Raw genomic sequence first — 22,127 nt, 5'->3', positions numbered from 1 at the left:
AGAAGGTATCCAGATCAATTTGTCCCCAATCAATTCTACAATGACTAATATTCCCTTTGAAAAAGATAATTACACCCTAATTGCAAGCATAACCAATTTTTTGTAATTATACTATTCCAATGAATAAGGAGATGTGGTAAGAGCATAGTATGTCTTTTAGGTTTTTATTTTTATTTTTTATATGCAATTAATATGTTGATATGTGTTTATTTTGTTCCACATTGATTAGATAGCTTTATCATATCTCTCTTCTAAATTTATATAAATAAAGTTTCATTGTAAAGAATAAAATCAAGCCACTCAAATTGAGGTATTATTCAATTTCATTCAATCTCCATTGTTGACCAGGCTGTTGATATATTTACCAAGCCTTTCTTACCTGGATGTTTTCGGGATTTGGTTTCCAAACTCGAAGCTTGTCTTCACTTCACTAGCTTGAGTTTCGGGGGTGAAAATGGCATGAAAAGCAATTTTTTTTACAGGGAAGGGATTGCAAAGGTTGCCAATAGAAAAGGCACAGTGGCAGTGCATTGATTGGAGCTGACAACCCAAAATTTTGTTACCGATGCTTTAATGGGTGAGCTAAATAGGAAAACATAGATATATACAAAAAAAACCACGAGAAATAAAGAAGCAGGGCAGATCAAGCCAGCAAATTGATTTTAGTTTTGTGAGCTTGAATAAGGTCAATGCTGCCAAAAAAACAACAGCAATTTGTTCTATAAGCCTTGTCTATCAATAAAAGAAGAATAAAGATAAGAACTGAGGTTCTAAAATGGTGGAACTTAAACCTCTGTTCAAACTTGAAGGCGAAGGCTGGCTGCCTAACAGACCGTCGCGGCCAGTCAATAGAAACCAAGTCACGTAATGCCTAAGAGCCTTAGCCGTCGCGGCCAGTCAATGGAAAGTGAACAAGAATACGAGCGAGTGTACCGACTAACGAAGTTTTCAAATCTAAAAATTGGATAAACTAAATTCACATCATAGAACAACTAGATCTATTGCATAAATGTGTTTCCTTTCATTCTTTCCTTAGTTACAAAAAGAAACACCATGGCAATTAATTTAAGAAATTAATAAGAGATCTTTATCTCTGGTATCGTACCATCAAGATTGCTCATTAACTCTCAAAGTAGCTTCTATGTATTTTAAAAAATAATATAAATTATATTTTAAAATATTTAAAATTTTAAATTAAATTAGTTCTTTGATAATATTTTAATCCATCAAAAGCTCTAAAGATTCAGCTTTATGAAATGTGGCCACAGAATTCATAGTAATATGCCCTTCATTCAAACAGATACCCTAATAAAAACAACATAGAAATGTCATCTCTCTCTCTCTCTCTCTCTCTCTCTCTTTCTATATATATATATATATATATATTATAATTTAATTCCAATCAATTTGCAAAATTATTCAAAGCAATTACTTAAAAATATTTAATCACATAAAAAGAAGAAGAAGAATGTAAGTTAGAGAAATAAACTAGTATTTTGGGAAACATCATGGTGCTTTTCAATTTGATTCAAATGTTGTTTTTTTAGCTTGAGCAATATAATTCTTCAAGTGTTCCTTCTCAATGGAATTAGAGATAAGGAGTTGAGCTTCTTGAAACGACTTGTCAGAGTTTTAAAATTGAAGAAGGGCTACTATACCGCAGTCTCTTATTTTTGGCTAAATTAATATTGTGAGCTCAAATTGTAGAAAGGTAACTATAAACGCATATAAAAGTATTTGGGGTTACAAGATCACTCAATTCCTCTAAACAAGGGAGCTCATTCTGTTAGTCTGAGGCCATACATACACTTTAGACTCCAAAAAGACATGGTAGAGAAGATGGTGTCTGAAACGCTAGAATTTGGGGTAATACAACCAAGTCAAAACCCTTTTGCTTTCCTCTTTGTCTTAATAAAGAATAAAAACAACTCATGAAGACTTTGTGTGGATTATAAAACACTACACAAACTCACAATAAAAAAACGAATACCTCATATTTCTTATAAATGAACTACTAGAAGAACTGGTGGGGGGAACTTTCTTCTTTAAAATTGAATTAAAGACTGGTTACCATCAAATTAGAATGAAATCTAGAATTCACTCTCAGTATTATGAATTTTTGGTTATGTTTTTCGCTTAAGCTCCAACTACTTTTCAAAATCTGATTAATGAAGTCTTTCTTGAATATCCTAGAAAGTATTCCTTAGTGATATTCTGATGTATAGCCAAATTTCAAAGACCACTTAAGACACCTGCAGATTGCTTTTAAATTCCTGAGATCGCATAGACTGGTTGTTAAAAATAGTAAGTGCATTTTCTACAGTGATTCAGTTGAGTACTGAAGACATATTAGTTAACTGGCCAATTCCTAACATCATCAAACAACTCAGGGCTAACTGGTTATTATAAAAAATTTGTTAAGGGCTATGGTTTTATAAGTAAACCCTTAACCATGTTACTTAAGAAAGATGAATTTAAGCTACCGCAGCCTTTAGCTTTAAAACAACACCTTTTCAAACTGGCTCTAATCTTATCTCTCAAAAGGTCTTTATATATATATATATATATATATATATATATATATATATATAAAAGAGAATTTTACCTTTAATTAATTTGTTGTCATCTCTCTTTCACCGGGACTTTCCTGGGTGTTACGAACCAAGAAGCTGCAAATTCTACACGTCTGCGCGGGTCGTTAGCTTTTGATGTTGATTCGAAGACGAAGCTGCACCATTTATTAACCAAGTTGTCGTCTGAAAGGAACCCGATATCACAGCGCGAGTCCCAGGAAAAAGCAACGGAGACTTCGTCAAGAAAGGATCAATATTTCTTATTTTTGTATTTAGTAGCTAGACTTCGTTGACGGAGACTTCAGGATTGGGAGCTACACGTTATCCAACGGAGACTTCTTCCAGATTACATCAATTTTAGTATTATAGCCGATTTATTTTTGTATTTAAAAAATATTTTTTAATATTTTTTAATTATTTGTATTTTCATCTTGTTTTAATTTGCTGGTATTAAAAATTAAAAAAAAATTATTTCATTATATTTCCTGTTAAAAAAAAATACTGGACAACAACTGTAATTGATATATTTCCTATTGTAATTAGCTGAGATTGAGTCAATCACAACTATTATGACTAGAATATAATTTACAATATGCTTAAAGCTTGTACATTACAGCTTTTTTGTAATGCACACAAAAACTACAGAATTTTATATTCTTGCTTGGTATCAAAGTTCTAATATTGGTGACTTTGTCCACACACTTTCTACCTCCACAACCAATCAACCATCCTAGTTACCAACATGGGTGGCAACATATCCGACCCACTCAACGTACATCATTCAAACTTACCCAAACTTGTTCTTGTTTCCAAGCCTCTTGAAGAACATAATTACGGTCAATGGAGCCGTTCGATATGTATTGCCTTAAGTGCCAAAAACAAACTAGAATTCATTGATGGAATCATCAAACCTCCAGCAAGCATCGATATCAAATTTGCTATCTGGCAGAGATGCAATGACATAGTCATAGTGTTATCATGAATTCTGCAATCACTAAATCCCGATATCGCAAGTAGTGTGCTTTATTGCATCAATGCGTCCATGGTGTGGAATAATCTTAAGAACCAGTTTTTATAAAGCAATGACTTCAAAATTTTTTAAATCTGCCAAGAAATTAATCACCGAACATCGATAAGGACATCTTATGATTTTAGTATATTACACTAAACTCAAGGCACCATGGGATGAGTTTAATTACTATGATAACATAAACATATTTATCTTAATTTTTTTTTTCAAAGTTTAATGACTATGACATAAACATAGCTATCTTCAATTCGTTTGACTTTGAGCATTGTTATGGTATGTTCGTATTGAAAGAAAAATGATAAGAAATAATAAATGGAACTACTTGACAAACGTCTCTCATGCTGAGTGTCTATGCCAAGTAAATGTTTATTTGGAGATGTGTTTCGACTTACTTTTAATGAAAATTTAATATTTTTTTGCTTTAAATTAGACTTTCTTAGTGTGTATTTTTTTTTATATGCTAATATAAAAAAGAAGTTTTAAAAAATAAATAAGTATTATTTTAATTTATTTCTAAGCAAAAAATATTTTCAAAAAAAATCATTATCATATTTTTAAATATCCCTAGATTGAAGAATTTATGTAAGATAGAGTAAAGCTTTTTTTTATTAAATATTTTCTTTCAAAAATCGAGATAATATAAAACTTGTAGATAAATAATTAAGAAAGAATAAAAATGACAACATAATTAAGGTAGGCAAGAGATGAATTTAATTCATCATAAGATATTAGTCATTAAATCAAAAATATTACCAATAAGAATTTGTTTAAGACTTTTAATCTTACTCGTGTTTGAAGGATCGCACACGCACAGTTGATATTTAATCTATAATATTGGAAAATTAGAAAATTTACTAGGAATTATTAATTAATTTCAAGGGGAGTGTGAACATCCCTATCTGGTTCATCTTCCATTCCCTCACATCTTTCTCATATGGCCATAGACGACGCCTCCTTTTCATCCCTCGACACCCCGACATCATTTCTTCCACCCATCACGCGTTCTATTCTCTCCCCACTTTCCATGAACATTCAACCCTACCCTACCTATTCGCCAATCCACCCGCCCTACCAGACCACCTTCTTACTTCAAAGATTACCAGGCTCACCATGTCGTCCTGCTTGCTCTTGACGCTCTTTATCCAATAATGTCTGCCACTCGCTATCCCATCACTCGGTATGTATCTCATTTTAATTTTTCAGTGCCTCGTAGAATTTTTATCAACAATATCTCCCAATTGGTTGAACCCAGCACCTACAAGGAGGCATAAAAACCCCTTATTTTTTAGTTTATAATTAATTTCATAACAATGTAATATTAAAAGATAAGATTGAAAAAAAAATTAATTAAAAAAAAAAATCAAACAAGTTAACCCGTCAAACCAATGATCCGTATAATAAAATTTAATAACTCAATAAAAAAATCTAATATTAAAAAATAAAATTTTTTAAAAAAACTAAATACTATTGAAATAAATATTTCTTTGTGAGGGGTAAAATAAAAACCCTCGTCTTTAAGTTTATAATTAATGTTTTTATTATTATTATTATTATAAAAAGAGGATTGAACTAATGGTTTTTAGCCGAATATTGAGATAAAAGCATTATGATACATGATCTCTGTATTTATTAAAAATGACAACAACTTACCAAATATCTCATTTCAGTAAAAATTACATAACAATCCATATTTTCATTCAAACTTGAGAGAATGAGAAAGTGATATAGTCAATGATCAAATGTAGAACTTGAAAACAAAGATAGCCAGCCTTTTCATGAAAGCAGTAACTAATTTTTGTGCTAACACTTTTATTACATTAAATTAATGAGATTACTGAGTTTCACTTAAAAATCACGAACTCATGATCTTTTTTAATATTTTGTCTTCTTATTTACCATTCCTATGAGAGTGAGCTTTAATTATCAGAAATAGAAGATGAGAATTCATTCTTACTATCCTCACAAAAAAAAAACTATTTACTTGAACATTGTTTTTTTTTTAAGGTTTTTTTTATTTATTTTTTAAAATTGTGTTTTTTTTATCTTGATTTCATTACTCGATTCACGGGTTAACTAAAGATTTTTTTGTTAGTTAAATTTTTTTCTCTGATTTTATCTTTCAACATTTGATTGATTTTGAATTAGATTTTATATTTTTTTATTTGCTTTTTATGAGATTATCTCAGTTTTAATAATTAGATTATGAGTTTAACGAGTTAACCCGGGTTGATTAGGATTGTTTTTTATATCTTTTTTAATTGTCTTTTTTAATATTGAGTTGATTTAAAATTAAAATTTATAATTTATTTCAATTTATTTTTATAAGATTAAACTGAAAACCAAAAGCCTTGTCAAAATAGGCACAAATAGGTCAGTAAAGCATATAGTAAATAAAAAAGAGTTTGAATATTGTAAGTTGATGAAAAAATAGAAAAAAAACAAATTAGAAAAAGGTTAGCTTAAGTTTAATTAGCACAACTTTATCAAAAGGTTGAGCTGAAAACCAAGAGCCTTGTCAAAATAGGCACAAAAAGGTGTTTATCTTTGATTTGCACACATGGAAATGGATTATCAAAACTCATTTTTCGAAACTATAACAGAAGCATGAGAATGAATTAGCACAACCTTTTCTTCTTCCAGGGATTCCATTATACTGGAAAAACCAACACTGATTTTATGATCATGCCACAAGAGTAAATTAAGTGTAGTGAAAGGAAACCAAAGGCTATTTTGTATTTAGTAGCTAGACTTCGTTGACGGAGACTTCACGATTGGGAGCTGCTACACGTTATCCAACGGAGACTTCTTTCAGATTACACAATTTTTAATATTATAGCGGTTTTGTTTTTCAAGGGGAGTTTGAATTTTTGGCCATATGATACGGTCACTGTTTTGGAAACATCCACAATTTCAGAACTTTTTATTTGATTAAAAAACAATTTATTTAATTGACTTAAATCCATGTATGTGATAATTTATGAGGTATTTTTCATCATTTGTTGAGATAATTAATTTCATGGAGCCAATGGAAACAAACAACCGATGGGGAGTGGTAATTAATTTATGGAACTGATGAAGAAAAATAAGATTAATTTGCGATCCAAGAAAAAGTCTGAAACGTCTCGCTTAATTACAAGCCAAAACCATGGGCATGGTGAGCTTCCGAGCGTTCACTCTTTCACTCCCATGATTACAAGATCTAGCCAAGACATATTCAGGATCATAGCTAGTGCCATACAGAAGAGGAAATATGCAGAAACGAGGAAATATGCAGAAACGACCTTGAATACTTGTACAGCAAGGATATTAAACTCCTCTGAGATCCCTAGCCGGCCAAAACCCTCCCCTCCGAGAGAAGAGAGAGCAGGAACAAGACTACAGCGTAAGAACACTACCCTCAGAAACATCAGCTGATACTAGAATCAAGATGGAAGATACACCTATGTTTTACATGCCTGGATCAGTACGTAGCTTCTTCTTCTTCAAAGAGGATTGCTCCAAATATCTTGACCGAATAACTTGGTCAGTTTTTTCCGTGCTTCAATTCCGAATTGCGGACCCTCAGCTCCATCATTGTGCGCGACAGAAAAGATGACTTCATCGCCTTCCTTGAGACCCCTGTTTTTGACAAACTTAATCCAGCCTGAAGAGAGGACTGGTATGGGGTGGGGATCTTTTCTTCTCGTGGAACACCGGAAACTCCATCGATGACCATCGATGTCGACGGCAACAACTTCTTTCGAGTATCGTCCTTCTGGGATTTGGAAAGCGGAGAGGCTATCCATTGGAATTGTCATTCTATAATCAATGTCAGTCTTTGATAGTGTCTTTTTGAATAGCTTTTCTGGCATATTGATAGGTATGGGAGATCCTAGCAATTATCTAAGATAGATTCTCACAACTTGAGAGCTGCTGTTGCAAGTGCAGCCCTCCCTTATTCACTCTATTTATATATAATAAAAGGGGTTAACCTCATAATAGTCCCCAATCTTTTGGGACAATTCAATTAGATCTCCACGGTATCAATAAACTGTCAATAAGATTCTCCTTTTATATAATTCAATTAACAAAACTATTAATTAGTTAATTTCTTTATATAATGCCCCTTTGGTAACGTTGTACACGGTGTTTTTCAATAAAAAATATATATTTAAATTATTTTTCAAATAATTTTTTTTTTGTTAGGGGTAAGAAAAAAATTATAAATTGATTAAATTGAAAAAATTAAAAAACTAAATCATGAAAAAAAACCTTTTAAAACATTTAAAAAAATAACTAAAAAATAATTTGATTATTTTAAAAGATAAAAACCGAATTAAACTAAAAATAATCACTCTAATTTTTTTTGTTTGCAAATGGGACGCTTCCATGAGTTACCTGCGTCATGCGAAGCCAATTTAAGATAAATTTCATGTTAAATTGTTAATTTTTTATTTTTTTAAAGTAAAAAAATATTAAGATAATGTAAATTTATTTTTAAAAAAATTTAAAATTTTGATTATTAATTGGAGATTAAAAATGTTTAAAAAGAAGAAAAAAAACTTGAGATCTAATTTGATTGTTAAATTCATGATATGATATTAGGATAATTGTAAAAATAAAATATATACTAAAATAATTTTTTTAAATAAAATTACTACCGACACATTTCTTGCGGTTTCGAGCTGCATGAATGGAGTGTGCGCGTGGGCGTGCGAAGTTATTTTATAAATAAGAGAATTTTACCTTCAATTAATTTGTTGTCATCTCTCTTTCACCAGGACTTTCTTGGGTGTTACGAACCAATAAGCTGCAAATTCTACACGTCTGTGCGGGTCGATAGCTTTTGATGTTGATTCGAAGACGAAGCTGAAGTTGTCGCGTGAAAGGAACTTCTTACTAAAATGGTGCGTGCAAATCACCATCAATCATTCTGACTTGTTGAGAGCACAACGACCAAAAAACAGCCTTCCTTGAAATAGACCTCCTCCTCCTCCACCTCTTCGCATCGTCCATGGCTGCCATGTTATAGGTCCATCTCATCATTTTGAGGCCTATCAAAATCAAAGGTCTAGATATCTTGGTGGCTTATGTCGGCCAACCATAACGACACGCGGACTTCGTCAAGAAAGGATCAATATTTTTTATTTTTCTATTTAGTAGCTAGACTCCGTTGACGGAGACATCAGGATTGAGAGCTACACGTGATCCAACAGAGACTTCTTTCATATTACACAAATTTTAGTATTATAGCAGATTCATTTTTGTATTTAAAAAATATTTTTTTTATTTTTATATTGTTTTGATATACTAGTATTAAAAATATTTTTTTAAAATAAAAAATATTATTTTAATATATTTCATATAAAAGAAAAAATATTGGACAACTATTGTAATTCATATATTCCCTATTGTAATTAGCTTAAATTGAGTCAATCACAATTGACTTTCTTAGAATAGATTTCCTGCTTACCTAGAATAAAATTTGTAATTTGTATAAAACTTATACATTACACCCTCTTTGTAATACACACAAAAACTATTTAATTCTATATTCTATCATGGTATCAAAATTCCAATATTGGTGACTCTGCCCACACGCCTTCAGCCACCACAAACAATCAACCAACACAAACCACCAACATGGGTGACAACATATCCAACCTATTAACTTGGACTTGTTCTCGTTTCTAAACCTCTTGAAGGACATAATTACAGTCAATGGAGTCATTTGATGCGTATTGCCTTGAGTTCCAAAAACAAACTAGGATTCATTGATGGAACCATCAAACCTTCAGAAAGCATCAATGCCAAATCTGTTATTTGGCAACGATGTAACGACATAGTGTTGTCATGGATTCTACAATCACTAAATCCCGATATCACAAGCAGAGTGCTTTACTGCACCAGCGCGTCTACAATGTAGAATGATCTTAAGGACCGGTTCTCACAAAGCAATGACTCTAGAATTTTCCAAATCCGCCAAGAAATCGTCGAACATCGACAAGGACACCTTACAATTTTAGAATATTACACTAAACTCATGGCCCAATGGGATGAGTTAGATTCCTATCATGAACCCATCATCTGCATATGTGAGGGTTCCAAAAAACATGCCTCAAGAAAAGAAAAGGAGAGAGTTATGCAACTCTTAATGGGTTTTAATGAACCTTATTCAATTGTGTGTGGGTTGATTTTGATGATGTCTACTACCTCAAAGCTATCCAAAATCCACATTTAGCTCACCATGTCCACCACACCTTTGATTTTTAGCACCTACATTTGAGGCACCCATTCGATGCACCTACACAATTCCTTTTAAATAAAATTCCAAAAATTGTCTGTGATCCAAATCGTGTTTATGATATTTGTCATTTAGCAAAACAAACTCGTTTATTTTTTTCTCCATCTAATTCAACATCATCCAATGCACCTTTTGATTTAATTCATTGTGACATTTGAGAGCCACACAAAATTCACACTCACACCAGTGCACGATATTTTCTAATTATTATGGATGATTTTACCCAATTTACATGGATTCATCTTTTAAATTTTAAATAAGCAACACAAGAGGTTATCAAATCATTTTTCTCTTAGGCCCAAACCCAATTCAATCTTTTTGTCAAAACCTTACGTGTTGATAATGGGAGTGAATTTTTGTCTCTCTAATTTTTTTTTTTTAGAAACAAAGACACTTCTTTCCAACATTCATACCCATATACACCTCAATAAAATGGCATCGTCGAGCGGAAACATCGACATCTTTTAAATGTAGGCAGGGCACTCCGTTTCTAAGCCAACATTCCTTTATGTTTTTTAGAGGAAAGTTTTCAAACTGCATGCTATCTCATAAATCATCTCTCTGTATCCTTAATCAAACATAAATCACCATATGAACTTTTACACAAAAAATCTTCTGATTATTCTAATTTATGTTTTGATTGTTTGTGTTATGCTGCCAATCTTATTTCTAAACACAAGTTTGATGCACGGGCTCGTCGATGTATCTTGTTTGGTTACTCCTTGGTCAAAAAGGTTATCGTCTTTACGATCTTGATGCACATAAATTTCTTTCCTCCCGAGATGTGGTGTTTCATGAACATATATTCCCTTTTTCTCAATCCCTATCCGAAAATCAAGATGACACCATTGTCCTACCCACCTCCATCTCATAACCCACTACTTCTACCAAAACCCATTCCCGACCATGCTCCCCCGAACCAAGCAACACTAGCCCTCACCCTCTTTGATTCATTTTCCACTCCCTCACGTCTTTCTTATATGGCCAAAAACTACGCCCTCTCTTCATCCCTTTACTCCCCGACATCATCTCTTCCCACCATCACACGTCTTATTCTCTCTCCCACCTTCCATGAATATCCAACCCTACCTATATCGTCTTTACACCCTGTTTTGTCCCTTATAAGACGCGTCACAATGAGAGAGGTGTCCTTGGTGCCATATAAGCAACCAAGGCTCTCGTCTCCTAACCAATATGGGATAATGACCTCCTCATAGCCCCTTAGACGAGGGGTTTGGGTAGAGCACATGACTCGTTTCCACAGACATCGCCAATTAATGAGGTGTTTTCATATCTACAATATTGTAGGCTCACCATGAGTATTGTCTCATATGATTTCTAGTGAGTTTTGTTTTTTAAAAGACGCGTTACAATGAGATAGGTGTCCTTTGTACCATATAAACAATTAAGACCCTTATCTCTTAACCGATGTGAAATAATAGCCTCATGAATAACTTTCATCCATGTTATATCAATAAACTAAAATAAGCTAATATCATCGATTTGTGAAAGGGAAAATTATATCAATAACTACAAAATGCAAAACAAGAGTTCATCCCAAAGATAAAGATATGATCACTTTGCAAATTTGTGAAATATCGCTTGCTGCCTAAATCAATGCTCTTCCGTGAGACATCAAGCTGGTCATGGCGATAAACTATTAAAAATCACAAGATAATCTAGCCACCGACTTCTAAAATTCACTAAAATAATTAGTGGGGTCAGAGAAAGAATCGAGAAATAGAAGACGACAACCCATCACACTCAGCTTACAATCAGGCGGTGTCGAATCACCTACAAAGTTTTTGAAATCTAAGCTTACAGTTCATCAATAATCGCCAAATAATCCATTCAGCCATCCCAAGTTCGAGCCACACTATCTATCATGTTGTCTACATTTACAGTAATTTCATCATCCAAACTGTGTTAATGAACCGTAACTAAACTAATATTAATATCAGTGATCTTCTTCTTGAAAAGAAGAGGTTTAATTTGAATCCCAACTTTCTTTTTATGCGTGTAAGATCCAAATTGTGAATATCCTTAATTATGTTTATCCAAGCATTATCTGGAAACGAAGATATGAACTAAGAATTCTCTAGTTATATTGAAAGGGAAAATTGTATTTCCAAACAGCAAATGTACAGCAAAAGCTCACTTCCGAGATAAGGGAATGATCATCCCAACCCTTACAGTGAATTACAAAGTCGAAGCCCTGTATACAGTAACTATGCAGTCTGATCATTAAGCGGTTGCAGATGCTGCCGAAAGGAAAGAAAGAAGAAGAAGAAGAACTCAATTTTGCAATTCGGTATCGCAGGATAGGGACACTTGGAAAGAGAATCAAAAGAACCGGCCACTGCAGAGCCCCCAGTAAAGAAACAGAGGTGGAAGTTGAGTCACAGGTCTAAGAGATTCTGTCTTCTCAAGATTGGCACCATCTTACTGATGATTAGCTCAAGCAAGCCCAGTAGTTTGATGAGACAGGCTAGATATATATAGCACCTGATCACTAGTTTTGATCATGATCTGTTGAAGCTGATTTCTTAATCTTGATTTTGAAATGTTCTCCTGCCGCTACATCCTTCTCTTTATCCGAGTTGATTACTATAACGTCGCCGGTCCTGAGACCCTTTACACGAACAAATAAAAACCAGTCCCCAGAAAGGGCTGGTTTTGGGCTCCCTCCTGGTGACACTTTACAACGAAAGGTCCACACATGCCCCTCCTCGTCTTTGAACTTCAAATTTGCTTCTTGCTCTCCTTGGAAATCTTTTAGACAATTTTCTGGAAGCGATAGTCTTCTCTCAATATCGGTGCTGTTGAGTTTTTTTGTGAAGTTTTCCATTGCTAGCTTCTTTTTTTTCTGGAGAAGTTGATGTGCAATGGTTGAGAAGTTTCCCCTCCGCCAAGGCATTTTATAGTTCGTGCCTTAGTGGGGCCTACAAAACTGTAAAACATCTTTTTCTAATTGGTGGGTCCACACTAAATTCCACAATCATGACGGGAAAACCATTGGCTGCACATAACGTGCGGCGCTTTTAAAATCAAACTTGAGATATTGAATCGATCCACGAGCTGTCAGTTTTATTAAAATAGTATCTTTTACTTGTTTGTTTGCTTTTTTGTTACTAAAAATTTAATTAGATTAATTGAGATTCACCTAATAAACAGTTTTTTTTTTATTTAATTTAAAATCTAAGCCTAAATCAAGCTTTAAATTGTGAAATTTTAAAATTAATACATTAAATCAAACCGGATTTTTAATATTTATGATAACTGAGTTTTGAAATTACATCAAAAAATAAGTTGGAATATATATATACATATTTTTATTTATGTAATTAGTCTAAAGGTGTTTTTATTACATGAACAGGAAAGATTTAGCATTTTACATATTTTAAAAAAATTACAAAACATATTTTGTTTTAATTTTTAATTTTTTTAATTATTTTAATGTGCTAATTTTAAAAAATAAAAAATATATTATTTTGATGTATTTAAAAAACAACTTTTATCTCAATCTCAAACACTAAAAAAAATATGCAACAACTATATAAACAATAAAATTTATTCTAAACATTGTATTTTTTTACATAATTTAAATTATTACTTTTCCGATAAGATTTCATTTTAACTCCTATTTAATAAAATAAAAAATATTCAAAAGTACTCTACTGAGATAAAATATTTACATTTACATTTATCATTTTTTATTTATAAAAATATCATTTTTTTTATCTTAGTCTTTAATTAACATTAATAAGTTTTTATTATATATATTGTTTTATTAAATGCAGTTTCAATTTTCAATTAAAAACCATAGTTATCAAACCGACCCGAGGGTTGACCCTGCCAAGGAGTTGGGTCTTGGGTTTTATGGGTCAACCTAAATCAATTTGGAAAAATTAAAAAAATACATTTAAAATTTTAATATTTCATATGAAAAAAGTAAGAAACAATTCATGTGAATATAGGTTATACATGTTGTAAATAATGAAGTTTAAAAGAATATTTTTTTAAAAAAAATTTATCCTACATTGAAAAAATAACATATTATCCTTTTAAGTTGAACTATTTAAATCAAATTTTTTTAATTTCATATTGAAAAAACATAACTTTTTATTGTGAACATAAAGTATATATAATAAAGGACTTCAAATCTCATATTGGAAAAATAACTTCTTTCTTATAAACATAGAATATATATATTAAAAGACTTCAAATCCCATATTGAAAAGATATTATATTATCCTTTTAAGTTGAAATATTTAAACCACAAAATTTTTTTATTCTATATTAAAAAAACTTAATTTTTTTCTTGTAAACATAGAGTATATATACAAAAGAACTTCAAATCCTATATTGAAAAAATAATTTTTTTTAGTATTTATATAATAAATTAAAAAAAATGTTAATAACAAGTTAAATATATATATATAGAGATATAGAAGTCATTTGAAAAAAAAAAATCTCGTCCGAATTCAGCAGATCATAAATTAACCTATCATGTTTTGCCAAGTCATTCCAATAACTGATTTTTTTATTTTAGCCCACACTAGTCCAGCTGCCAGATCTCAGGTGACAATTCAGGTTTGATAACTATGCTAAAAAGTCTCAAAATTGAGCGATTACTTAGCTAGTGATATGAAGAGCAGGATGTCCATTTCGTGGAAAGAATAACAAAAGACAACGTGTAAATTAAGTTAGCGAGGAATCCGGATTAGCGTTGACGTCTGTCAACGTCATTATATATGCCAGGTTTGACCCTTTCTTTATCTTTTTAAACACGAACCGCGTTAAATTTTCTGCTTTAGAAGAATCAATCCAAGCAAAGTATATTCCTCGAGTTTTCCCGGAAAAGAAACATGGGATTCATTCCTAATCGTATCAGAACCATGCTGGTGGACAGGTGATTGGATATACTCGCAAAAAATATATCCAACTTTGCTTGAGTTTGGAAACTTCCATGTCCTCTCTTGCCTGAAGTTACTGAATTTTCTCAGAACATCAAGCGACAGAATCATGACATGCTTATTTCCCTATATATACCATGTCTAAGAGTGAAGTGAGAAACTCAAGAACATCTCAGATTCGATATATCTTGCTATAGATACATACCACTACAGATCTACCCAAGTTTTTTTTTGTTTTTTGAAGCAAGCAATGGCATTAGTCTTTTCAAAGTTTCTAACTGCAGATGATATTGAGAATGGCTTGTCTGTTCCTGGTTGTTCTCTTGGTCCATTACCATTCCAAGAAGGCCAATCGATGAACATGCATGTTCACGATGGTAATGGTCACGAATGGATCTTCTCTTGCACCATCAAGAGAAATGAGAGTATGGGACATTTTCTTTCTGTGGGTTGGAATAAATTTGTTCGTGAGAGGGATCTTCGAGTGGATGATAAGGTCACAATTCATGAGGAGGCCATGAAAAACCAAGCTATGGGAACATGGATCAAAGTGGAAGTGAAAAGAAAGATCAGATTGTTTGGTGAGGATGTTTGGGCTGATGTCTAAGCAATTGAAGTACTGTTTTTTTTTTTTTTGCTGGATATTAATTTGTTAAATTGTTGGTGTGTAAAAGAAAATGGCCACACCCCATAAATAATTTTAAGAGATTTGGAGTTTGAATTAAAAAATAAATCACTTTCTTATTCCCCTGATCCCTTACTTTCTCCATACGAGATGGATCAACGATGATAGAATGAGATTTTAGAGCTCAATTAAAACCACAGGGGAACTCAAATTGGCAGAAAAGTACTTTCAACAAGACAGCAGCAAGAAAAGCGAAATAAAATAAAACCCTGCAGAGTATTAAGAAGATAATGGTAGAAAGCACAGCGAACTCCTACAAAGCAACCCAACTTCTACCTAAAATTCTTGCATAATGCAGATCATTTTCCAGTTATGAACTTGCCTGTTGCTGACCTTCTGGTGGGTAACCATCCCCCCTTGTAAGCATCTCAAACAACGCGCAGGCCTCAAAATCCACTCTACCAGACTCTTGTTCTGTCAGAAAATAGAAGATATAGGCAAATCAATCAAGCGTTTATAGGAATCAAGGGTTTATACATTGTTCTGAATGTTAAAGAACAGCAATCAATTTTAGCTTGAAGGATTTCTAAAGCAACCCTGCCCTCTCTTATCCTTTCTGCATGCACACTTTTTTTTTGTTTCCTCCTAGAACTAGGAAATATGAAAAAAATTTCAAGATTTATATAATTTCAACTACCTTTTTATGTCCTAAAACTGTTTTTGCAACTTCTGTCCATTGAAGCTCATTGCCTTTAGAAATAACTAAGCTATTAGTGTCGGACAACCAGCACAGTCATCTCTGGATTGAGTAATTAATTAACATTATCAAAATGATGGTTGCAGACACTAAACCATCAACCATTGCTCATACTCCATCTCCCAATTGTTAAAATTACGATAATTCTCTCATCTCTTAACAATTCCACTATATTCTCTTTTCAGTTGCTCCAGATTAATGATATTAAACATGACCTGAATGAAAGTTTTAATTAGTAATTTAATTAATTCAGGTTAACTGACTCTATATAAATATACTATAAATATACTGTTTATTTTATATGATATTATTTAATTTTTTTTATAATTAAATCAAATTAAATTTTAATAAAGTCAATCACATCATAGGTTAGCCAACGCTGAGCCAAATTTAATAATACTATTAGAAAATATCAAATATTTGCACAACATCAAATCTAGTATCAGAATTGTTTGTAATCCATCTTTCTTGTTTACTTTTCTAGCTCCAAAAGTTTTGCTTAAACAATAATACATGCTTTAACGTAGTGTGAAGAGATAATAATAATAATAAAAAAAAAAACAACTTTGTTTTCACATATATGCAGGCCAGAGGTTCAGCATTGTTTTATACGCAACAATTTAGCTCAAGACACTCTTGTATGGATCAAGCACATACCGAGCTATTTGGGAAAGTATGATCCTGATCTAGGGATAGCTTAAGAAATCCATGAACATCCTAGACAGTGATCAAGACAAAACACAACATAACGTCCTCACAGCTCCAATATTTCATCGACCAAGATTTTCCTTAGCATTGAACCCAGCAACAAATGCTCCATGCATGAACTTTCACTGCGCCACCACAAGAAAACATCACGGAAAAAGATTCATAGGATGATCGATCTCATCCTGGAAATCATTCAGATTTTCTATTTTTAAGGCCTCCTCGAAGTACATATACCAGCCTCTCTTCCCCTGTTGATTGTGCCATTCTCTCATCCCTAATGCCTCGTTTGTCGCAGTTACAGCCATCATCCCTCTTGGAGTTTTTGTTTTGTTCTCTTCTTTATTGGAACTAGCTAGACATTAGCGAGGTTTTATTAGGCTCATTCCCATCATGCTTAGTCCGAAAGCACCTATGTCAGATGGGATTGGTAATCAGCAGTGCCTTTATAGTCATCAACAATGCTAGAAAAATTATTAATGAATAATGTTATGGTATTAGTGAATATTATAAAAAAAAAACCTTAATATTTCTGACTATAGATATTAAACTAAAAATAAATTTAATTATAGGTGAATATTATATAGTAAAATCTTTATATTCTTGACTCTAGGGTCAGATAATATTACACTAAAATTTTTTGTGATAATGTTAAACAAATATATAAAATGCTAAATTATGCAAAAAAATAAATAAATTGGATTTTTTTTTTGTGAAGAGTAAAACAAATATATTTTTTTGTACAATGATAAATATACCACAATAATTTTTTTAAAAGGAATTCGCCATGTCAAAATAAAAGGAGCATATTAAAATAATCTTAGATATTTTTTACACGTGTCAATCAATCATGCAAGCAAACAAGGTATAAGCAAATGGACCACCTCCAACACAGTCCATGGGAACAGAAATCACAACCCAAGGAACAGGAAAACAAGCCCAAGTTACATAAACACAGTCCATATAACTGACAAACACGACCCATGCCTAAACAAAAGCCCACTCACAGAAGCCCAAACATGACCTAAGCCCAAATGAAACCCCAACCTTATAGTCTCATATCAGCCCAGTTGAACAAACAGAAGGAGACTGCATGGCCGAATAGTTATGGCTGCTGAGGTGCTTGTTGACTCTCCACAACCCATTTCACTCTTGGAAGATGAACCAGTGAATCTGAATGGACCGGTGCCAAAGACCAAGGCTTCTGGAGCTATTCTGGACCGACCTCGGTGGTTGCCATTGCTTCTGAGACTCTAAGATAAAAGGACTGTTTGTTTCATAAAAAATAATTTTTAATGTTTTTTGAATTTATTTATTATTAAAAAATTTGGTCAATGAAAAATAATTTTCAGTAATTTTTTTTTGTTTTCAAGAAAGTATTTTTTTTTTTTATTTTGGGCGGAAAACACTTTTCAAAGTTGTGAAAAATTTAGAAATGTCATGTTATTTACTAATTGTTATTTATTTTATTTGAAATAATTTATAAAATTGTAATTTTTTTTAATTTTATCATCTTTCAACTTTTTTATCTGTTAGATTTGATTTCTATTATTTTAATTTTTATTTATTTTATTCAAAATAATTTATGAAATTAAATTGTTTTTTAAATTTATTCTCGTCCAACTTTTTAATTTATAAGATTTGTTCTTTATTATTTTAATAAACTTGAAAAAAATATTAACAATTTATTTTCAGCTTATTTTTCATGATATAACCAAATATTAAAAAATATTTTACAATTTATTTTTCATGATGCTATCAAACAACGATTTTTTCTAGAGAGTGGTTTTTTCCAATGTTTTTAAAAGGACTTGGTTTGAGGTAGTAGGGTTTTGTGTTTTTGGTAGCAGGATTTTGAAGGGCTAAAGAAAGGTGAAGGCTAAGACATGCAAGATGGTTTTGAGGCAGTGTTTTTTTTTTTTTTTTTTTTGCGAAGTTTTAAGCATGGCTTCACGATCCTCTCAAATGCTACACAGGTTAGGGTTTTGGAGCCATTTTATAGGTCAAGGAGGACGGATACAGAGCCTGTGAGGTGAGTTATCTTGGACCCACTATTGATAATGCAAGGATATACACAGCCCTCGACAATTCGATTGACATTTTTGTTGTGAATTCTGCAGCGAGTTTAGGGCTGTGGAGGACCTGATTTTTAGTTTTCATGAGAGTGCGAAATTGCGAATGATAGGGTGTCAGGGGATGTGAAGTTTGTGAACTTCAACGCCCGTGCATTTTAGTTCGTGGACCTTTAACTCTTGTAATTTTAACTTGACTTTTAATATTTGATTTTTCTTTAATTAAGTATCTGATTGCATTAATTAAGTCAATCTTAGTATTTGTCTCTTTTAATTGGTCCCTTGATTTTTTAAATTTTGCAATTTCAATTTAATCTTTAATATTTTCTTTGTTAGGCTCTTAATTGACAAATTGAACTACCAAATTTTGCAACTTTGTCCATGTTAGTCCTTGAACTTCTAATTCATGTTGTCATGTCTCATCTCAGTCTGTTTTCTTCAGTGGGACTCTAAATTGTCTGCCCACATGGTGTCCTGACTATTTATGAATTAAATGTCTGGTTTGTGATCCAAAATATTTTTTGAATTTTGAATGTTTTCTTTGGATTTTTGAATATTTTTAATAGAAATTTTTTTTATGTAAGAAATAAAAAAATCCAGGGGACCTAAAATTTAGTTATGATAGGAGAAAAAAAGACTTAACTTAGAGAGAGAAAATGTTGAGAGAGAGATAAAAAGAAAGAGAGTTTTGAGCTGAAAATAAAGGTGGTTTGAGCTAAGAAGCATGGGAGGAGAAACAAAAGAAAGAAGAAAATATGGAGGGGTGAAAAAAGAAAAATCAAAGAGAGAGACCAAACAAACCTGATAAACCATTTAACAAACCACTCCACCAATAAAAGTGTCATCATCCTCGCCACAAGTAGCCACCATAACAACTCTTCCATCATGAAACTGCCTCTAAGGTAAGCCATATCCTTATTCCTTCTTATTTCTTTTTTTTTTTAGTTTAATGTGGGTGTCCGGGTCAGCTTACACGCACCTCAACTAATCTCACGGGTCCTGAAGTTAATGACCATGTAAGCTTCTAGTAGCCATCATATGAGCAACCACAAGACTCGAACCTGAGACCATAGAGAGAGCAAACCTCTTGGTCCCAAGCTCTTACCACTGGGCCACCACCTAGATGGTTATTCCTTCTTATTTCTTGTTTTTGTAGTAAGGTGCAAATGTTACTATTCAAAAATAAATATAATGTACATCACACTATTCATCCATGCATTTCATAAAACTATGTTTTTATCTTTCTATGAATGAATGTGCATGTGTGTGTGTGTGTGTGTGTGTGTGTGTGTGTGTGTGTGTGTGTGTGTGTGTATTGATGAGTTTTCGACAAGATAGCGTCGGGTTTTAACAGTTAGATCGATGATAAGAACTGATGTAGACTTAATGCGACATTTTAAACCTCAAACAAGAAAAAAAATGAGTTGACAAGGTTAATTTTCATCATTTCATCATTATATCTTGATTAAACTTAGATTATAATAGGTAGGTCAACATATCTCTTGATTTTAGTGACCAATGTAGGCTTAGCGTGTTGTTTTTTATTTTTAGAAATGAGGTCAATAATAAGTTAACAAGTCTCCTCAAAATAAAAACCGATGTGGGTTGATTATAGTATTTTGTTCAACTTTTATGTTTATAGAAATACATATCAGTATTAAAAAAGGGTCAAGAAATATAAATAAAAAAAACTAAAGCTAAAAAATCATTAAGTTGCGAGACTTCTTAGTTAGGATTAGATGTTAAATGAACATACAATCCACTAAGAATAAATAACTTGCAAATAAACTCAAAAAATAATTTGAACAATTAATGTCATAAGTAAAATAAACCTAGAAAAAACATATAGTTGAGGCGATCTTTTCTTAAAAAAAAAAAATACAATAAGAGTTATTTTTATTTTTTTTAAGCATAACCAACTTCTTATTTGGATTTTTAATATCCTTAAAAACCTGCGTGGTAACTTTACTTTTTATATTTTTATTTAAATTCAAAGGTATAATTTATGTGAGGTGTGACATTAGTGGTGAGTATTACAAAGAAAAAGGAGTTCTTTGCTGTTAAAAAAATATAAAATGTTAAGAGATTTTTTCAAGGATCAAGATGAAGGAAAAGAGATTATTATTATATATATATATAAAGTTAAATTTAATGATTGGATAATTTTTTTTCAAAGATGTGAACTCACTATATTTATAGAATTCAATTTTGACCCATGACTTATTAACCATAACATAACCATTTAATTTATAACTAAAAAAAAATTAACCACAGAATTTTAGTTATCGATGGCATCCCATAATTAATGAGCGCTTGATAAGCTTAAGAACATTAATAAGTTCATATTATAAATTGTGCTAGATGTTGACAGACATGTCGTTTTTTGAAAAGCAAGCCACGTGTCTTTCTTTTTCCCAGAGGCCCAAACCATTCTCCCTTTTTGGAGCTGATGTGTATTCCACTTCCAATCACTAGCTTGAGCACTGAGGACAAGCACCGAATTTTTTATCAAACACTAGTTTTTTTCTCTCATCTATTATTGTCATTAATACTTAATAAATTGTCTGAGCTTTAATTAAGAAATATGTGTGTGTGTACTGAATTAAATTAAAATTATTTTATATAAAGTTTCAATTAAGAATCCTAACCAAAAATATTTAATTTTTTCCTATTTTCAAATTATCTAAAATAATTGTAATTTAAATACAATTCTCATTCAATATATATCTGTGTGTTTATGAGCATAGTTAATATAAATTGGAACATGTATTCATATTGTATAAGAAAATTTCATGATTTTCTTTCATAAACTAAAAAGAAGAAGGAAAAAAAAACAGAGAGAGAATGAGGGTTTTTTAATATAAAATAAAAGAAATTATCTGGAAGCTTTAATTCTCTCAAAAATAAATTTATTACGATTAGAAAATGAAAATAAATAAAATAAAAAAATGGAAATAAAAAAATAATAATAAATAAAACAATACTTCTTAAAGTTTTATTGGAATCACTAACATTTTATAAATAGCTACAATTTAAAACTCTTGAAAACTTAAGAGGATATAAAAATTGATGAATCATTAATGAGTTTCTTCTCAATAAAATGTGTTTGTATCTCTAAAATTTGTAGAAGGGACTTATTTGTTACCAATTTTAATATCGTTTAATT

At 31.7% G+C, this 22,127-nt stretch overlaps 1 protein-coding gene across 1 annotated transcript; it reads right to left on the bottom strand.

Moving 5' to 3' along the window:
• Positions 1 to 6,676: 6,676 nt before the first annotated feature.
• LOC133699118 (putative AP2/ERF and B3 domain-containing protein Os01g0140700) lies at positions 6,677 to 7,527 on the bottom strand. The gene has a single exon (XM_062122263.1). The coding sequence runs from the start codon at positions 7,452 to 7,454 to the stop codon at positions 7,086 to 7,088; it is 369 nt and encodes a 122-aa protein (XP_061978247.1). The 5' UTR covers positions 7,455 to 7,527; the 3' UTR covers positions 6,677 to 7,085.
• Between the last annotated feature and the right edge of the window lie 14,600 nt (positions 7,528 to 22,127).

The sequence above is a fragment of the Populus nigra genome, chromosome 7 (genome assembly GCF_951802175.1).
Source record: "Populus nigra chromosome 7, ddPopNigr1.1, whole genome shotgun sequence".
Lineage (NCBI taxonomy): Eukaryota > Viridiplantae > Streptophyta > Magnoliopsida > Malpighiales > Salicaceae > Populus > Populus nigra.
Note: the sequence above shows the minus strand (reverse complement) of the source record. Positions and strands in the feature narration are given on the sequence as shown.

What these genes read in the sequence shown, in the direction of transcription:
- LOC133699118 (XM_062122263.1), bottom strand. Translation starts at nt 7,454, where the DNA reads ATGCCAGAAAAGCTATTCAAAAAGACACTATCAAAGACTGACATTGAT.